This window comes from Harpia harpyja, chromosome 5, assembly GCF_026419915.1.
Source record: "Harpia harpyja isolate bHarHar1 chromosome 5, bHarHar1 primary haplotype, whole genome shotgun sequence".
In the NCBI taxonomy this organism is placed as follows: Eukaryota; Metazoa; Chordata; class Aves; order Accipitriformes; family Accipitridae; genus Harpia; species Harpia harpyja.
In genome coordinates, this window is record NC_068944.1 from 44,390,296 (window position 1) to 44,396,299 (window position 6,004).

Here is a 6,004-nt window from a genome sequence, read left to right on the forward strand (position 1 = left end):
GCCCGGGCGGCGGTTCCTGCCCCGGGGCTGGCGGAAGCCGAGGTGTCCGAGGGCCCGCCTTCCCTGGCGGCAGGCAAAGTCCGAACCTCGCTGCGGGCGTGTCCTAATCGTGCGGGCGTACGCTCTCGGTCTCGCCCCCCGCCCCCGCCCGGCTGTGCCCACGAACGCAGTGCCGCGGGGATCCGTCCAGGAAACCCACATCGCCCGCCGGGTCAGGGTGCTGCATCGCCGGGCGGAGGCCGCCGGCGGCAGCCTGGCGGGGGCGAAGTGGAGTCGGCCGGACCCTTCCTGCCGGCGGAACCAAAGCGCGGGGCTCTGGGGCGGCGGGGGCTGCCGTCCGGTGCACCGCGCCGCGCTCCCCCGACCCCCGCCGCTGCGGGACGCGGCCCGACATGCTGCTGCCGCTGCTGCGGGCCGCCGGCTGCCGCCGCCCCGCCGCCCCGGCCTCCGCCGCCGCCGCCTGGCTGCGGGGCGCCGCTCACCGCGGGTTCTCGGCCGCCTGCCGCCGCCGGGCGGCCCTGCCCGCCGCCGCGGGGGCCCAGCAGGTTGTGTGGCGGGTGAGGGGACGCGGCCCCGCTCCCCGAGAGGAGCTGGCCGGGGGGAGGGCGGCAGTCCTGGGATTGGCGGCTTTTTCCCTGCGAAAAATGCGAACCTCAGGCGGGAACCGAGGTTCCCCCCCAGGGCATACCTGAGACCTAACGGAGACCAGGCGAGCGCGGGGGCTGTGAATGTCTCCCTGCAAGGCCCGATGTACAACGATCGCAAGCTTAGTATTCGTCAGTGGGATCGCAGACATTTAATGCTAATTTGGGATCGCCACATGGAAGATTATTACAACAGTCAAGCGGTGTATTAGTTGGCGTTTGTTTGTGCCGTGCGCTGTAGCGTAACCTAACTTTAATCCCCAATTTAAGATGCTGGGAATAGGTTCAGGGCAAGGAGAAACTTTGTGTGTGTGTGTATATATATGTATATATATGTGCATGTGTGTGTGTGTATATGTATATAAAGTGTAGATTGGTACTAAAGTTGCTTGGCCATGTACTGCTTTCATCTTTCAGGTTACATCTTTTCAAGGAGTGGCTGTTCGCAGCCTCTGCACATCCTCCCCTCATGAACACCCAGAACATGGAAGATTAGTTTATAAAGGAAATTTGGCAAAGGCAGTGTTAGGTATGTGACTTGAAGTGATTTGTATTGCTTTTTTTTTTTTAACAGTGTTTAATAACTTTAAAATGCAACATTATAAACGTGACTGTTCTCCTTTCCAACTCTGCTAAAACCTGGATCCTCTATACAGCACAAAAATGTGGTGGTGGTGGTGCTTGGTTTCTGCTTGTACGTTTGGGTGTGCAGGGAGTTCTGTAGGTACTGTGCATCTCTGTAACCCCTCCGCCTCCGTCTGTTTCTCTAGCAGCTTTTGGAGTGCATGACCCAACCCAGTAGCAAACAAAGGCTAGCTGTAACTGCTATTTACATTCTGTATGTTTTCAAATGTTACTGATATGTTTCTGAAGTAGACAGATACTACCATGAAATGCGCTCTCTGTAATGAGACTTTGCTGGTCTTTCTCTGACCAGTTAACGTTACAAAGACCTAGTGAAAAGTAATCCGTTGGATGTTTTCTGATATGCATTTTTGAGATGCGTCTTAAAGAAGGAGGAAGTATGCCTTACTAACACACATAATTATCACAGCATCTTAGACTCCTGGTTCTCATGGTGGCTTAAGGACTGTGAGAGATCCACAACACTGGCTACTGTCTTTCAAGCTGCATGCAAGATGGCTGTGGAGTACTTGCTAATATTGAATAACCTAGGTTTTTCAAGTTATGCGTGGTGGAGGACCAAGCAAGCTTCTTTGTAATGTACAGTGAATGTCAACATTAGTTGTTGGTGAAGAAAGAAATTCCCAGTCATATCTGTCATGATTACCGTTATGCGTGTCAATGACTGGAGTCAAGTTTCTCTTGAAATCAGTTTCAATCATAATAGCTAGTAGCTGACTTCATCATAGAAATAGAGCCAGCTACCAGCTTTGATAAAACCAACATGAACACATAAACAAAACAGAACAGTGGCAAGAAGGCAGGGTTGAGCTGTCAATGGTTTCTTTGTAAGCTTTAAAAAAAAAAGAGAAGTGGATTTTCAGTAACTTCAGCTGTTCGAGTAATGCCATTGATATATAGTAGCAGAACATATGTAATTATAAAGAAAATTTTAGTCATAAGTATTAACCTTAATTTTCTTTTTCTTTTGTTTTATGTAGGTGTGAGGTTTTTCTCTTACTCCACCAGCATATTCAACCTGTTCATGATGCCCTACATCATGCTCAAAACGGGTATTGGATTTGAAAGTCTGCTCATACAAACTGCCTTTTATGGGTTGATTGGGTTTTTTACATTTGTAACACCGGTTACTTTGCATGTCCTTACAAAAGGCTATGTGATTCGACTCTATTATAAAGATGAAATGGACACATATACAGCCATTACATACAATGCGATCTTGGCAGAAAAAGCGACTGTTTTCCATCAGAAAGATGTAAAGATTCCAGACATCACCAAGATGTTTACAACATTTTATGCTAAAACAAAATCAATGCTTGTTAATCCGACACTTTTCCCAAATCCTCAGGATTATAACCATCTCATGGGCTATGACAAATCCTTTTATTTTAACTTAGAAGAGGAAAAGGAAGCTGGTGAAAAGAAATAATTTGAAGATAATGAATGTCGCTATCATTGTTCATGGTGCAGTGCTATATATGTGAAAGAATGTAAAATTCTGTTACACTTTCATAAGTATCAGGTAGCTAGAAGTCCCCAAATGCATTTTGGAATGTATAAAAAAAAAAAAAAAATCATTCTTTTAAACTTGTAAACAGTGTGAGGGCTTCTTCAGAGTTAATGACACAAAACATAGTAAAAAAAAAAAATAATGCTTAGATCTGTCTTGTGCTTGTTTGTTCTTGGCTTGGTTTTTATTGTTAACTATCCAGGAGAACTGTAAAACGCATGGGCTGTGCGGCAATCTCACCACCTCCATTTCAAAAGGAACCATTCATATAAGAAAAACCATCAATACACATTACCTGTCAAGTACATAGTTAAGCTTTTAAGCCTGAAAGATTAATTGTACTTAATCCAAAAAGATTGGGCTTTTTCTTCGATGCTGCTGGTGGTATAAAGGGAGTGGAGATGGCTTTCACTTCCCTTTGTGAGAGCATCAGTAGCCAGGAGGAGTCTTCAGAAAGCAGGCAGGTATTGTTGCTAGTTCCCACTACAGCCTCCTAGAGGCCTGCAGGCCTCTGGAGAAGATAGGGAGAATGTCTGCATCATAATAATCTCTAGCTACTCACAGCTACTAAATGGTTTCTTAAGCTAGAGTCCCACTCCAAGCGACCCTGTCCCCAGAGGTGGAGAACAAGAAGCCTCTGTTTTGTTGGGTGGGGAGAAGAGCCTTAGCATAAGAATTGCTCTCTGAATATCCTGTTGAAAACTCGTGCTGTATTTGAAGCAACTGAAAATACTAGCAGCTAGTAGTTAAAATGGATTCTGTCAGCATTTATGTAAGATGGGGAAGCAAAACGGAATCTCCTGTAGGGTACTGTTTAGATCTTGTGCCTTTAAAAAACATACCTCTTGATTTTTAGCACTGCGAAGAAAGCCACTTTTAGCTCAAGTAAAAAGATGATTAGATCTTTTCATGTGACTAGACTGGTTATTTCTGCACTTCGAGTATGGAGAAATTGGATTTAAATGTTTTTAGCCCAAGGAGAGGTTTGTCACGTAAACTGACGGATACTTGTTTTCAAATAATGAAGGGCCTAAATATTTTGAGGCCTAAAAGTTACTGCATTAAAAAAAAAAGTCAAAATTCAAATCAATCCTTTTGTATTAGCAGTGCCATTTGTAATAAGTAAATCTAATGCTTGCTACTAATTAAGTCATCCTGATACTGCAAATAAAGAGAAAATAATTATAGCTACCTTTCCAGATGTTTCCTAAGTTCTAGCTGCAAAAATGTATTTAAAAGTCTAAATGTCTTCCAAGACTATTATTTCAGTTTCCTGTCATAGGATGACACTACAGATCATACTAAAACACTAATGTTTTTAAATGTTGTTTTCCTGAATGTTGAAACTGCTCTCGTTGTACTTGCAGAGTGATTAAAAAGCAAATCAACCCATCCAGATATTTTTGAGGCAGTTGTTTTGTGTTGAGGCAGCTATAATTTTAAAAGCCTGATCTAGCCCCATTAAGCCAGTATCGCTTTATAGGTAACAATAATATAAAAAAACGTATTCCATAAATGATGCTGAAGATGTGAGGCCAGTAGCAAGCAATTCTGATCACCTGGTTGTACTGCTTGTCCTTATTGAAATGATATTTTACACCTAATTAAAAATAATCTTTCCGTTCTTTCCATGTCTGATGCATTCACTCTCTTCTTTTTGTGCTTGCAAATGAAGTTAACTTCATCTTTGAATGCCAAATACAGGGGGAACAGGAAATAGAGTTTGCAAGAGGAGGTAAAGGAAAGGCCCCAAAATAATGTTTATGTACCCCTTGAGCAATATTAAAATCCTCAGCCTTTTCTTCTGACTGCAGAAAAGTTTCACTGTTAAATTTGAGATTTGGCCAATTCAGATTTAAGCAGCAACAGTAAGAGGTTTCCATCCCAGTGGCTGAGTTTCTCAAAAAAAGTATGGAAGCTAAACATTATTTCTTCTATCTGTTTGTCCTCTGGCAGTGAAATGCAAGTTAAGCTAGTAGGTGGCTTTCTGACACATAGATGATTTTAAAAAAATAGTTAAGAAATCTAGATTTCTACCAGAAGATAGGTGATGATTCTGGCCATGATGTAGTCTCAGAAAAGTATTTTACGCTTTCAATGTGCAACTTGAAAATAATTATTCCATAGTTTTCTTTTAATAGTACTTTTATATTAAAGAAAGAAAAACCAAACTAGAGATGCACAATATTCTACCTTGTTTGCTGCTCACTTGGGAAACTCAGTTTGGGAAACAACCAAGTTGTAAATCCTAAAATCATAATATTTGTTATTGTTGCCAAGTAAGTATGGCTTTGGCCTCATCCCTGTTTGTGTTTCCACAGTTCATGTGTATAATCCCAGAATTATCAGATTTGGCTTTTTTGCAATTTTTACTTACAGTATGTACTTAGAATCCTAGAATCATTTAGGTTGGAAAAGACCTTAAGATCACGGAGTCCAACTGTAAACCTAACACTGCCAAGTCCACCACTAAACCATGTCCCTAAGCACCACATCTACACATCTTTTAAATACCTCCAGGGATGGTGACTCCACCACTTCCCTGGGCAGCCTGTTCCAGTGCTTGACAACCCTTTCAGCAGAGAAATTTTTCCTGATATCCAATCTAAACCTCCCCTCGTGCAGCTTGAGGCCGTTTCTTCTCATCCTATTACTTGTTACTTGGGAGAAGAGACCAGCACCCACCTCACTACAACCTCCTTTCAGGTAGTTGTAGAGAACAATAAGGTCTCCCCTCAGCCTCCAGCAGCTCAATGTCTTTCGTGTAGTGAGGGGCCCAAAACTGAACGCAGTATTTGAATTTACTTGCACATATGTGACTGGTTTAGATCCCTGGAACATGTTGAGAGCAGTAGAGACTAGTATTCAAAAAAATGTAGTTTGTTCTTCATGTTAGCAATGAAATAATGGAATGGAAATGTAATCCAAAAAGGCTTCTAGATGTGTATCTGTTTTACTTTGGCTTCTGAACAGATATTCTAATACAGATATTTCACAGTGCACTGAGTGCATTTCTAAGTGGGAAACTGAAATGCTTCGTGTCCTTCTAAGCTGGGAAATGTGCATAAACCAAAACAGGCCCTCTTGCTACTAACAAATCATGCAAGAGAATTGACTGTAGTGTGAATGTTTCAATAAGCAGATTGCTGTCAAGTAATTCCCAAAGCCTAGTTATGGTAGCTCCACATCCTTCACAATCCTATTA

General features: G+C 42.7%; 1 protein-coding gene across 2 annotated transcripts; it reads left to right on the forward strand.

The window, feature by feature from the left end:
• Window positions 1-134: 134 nt before the first annotated feature.
• TMEM70 (transmembrane protein 70) lies at window positions 135-4,430 on the forward strand. Of its 2 annotated transcripts, none has more exons than XM_052786916.1 (3): window positions 135-545; window positions 1,062-1,173; window positions 2,270-4,430. In XM_052786916.1, the coding sequence occupies exons 1-3, from the start codon at window positions 393-395 to the stop codon at window positions 2,716-2,718; spliced, it is 714 nt and encodes a 237-aa protein (XP_052642876.1). In that variant the 5' UTR covers window positions 135-392; the 3' UTR covers window positions 2,719-4,430. The 2 variants fall into 2 exon arrangements, with proteins under 2 accessions (XP_052642876.1, XP_052642877.1); XM_052786917.1 differs by lacking the exon at window positions 135-545 and adding an exon at window positions 591-770.
• Window positions 4,431-6,004: the final 1,574 nt, after the last annotated feature.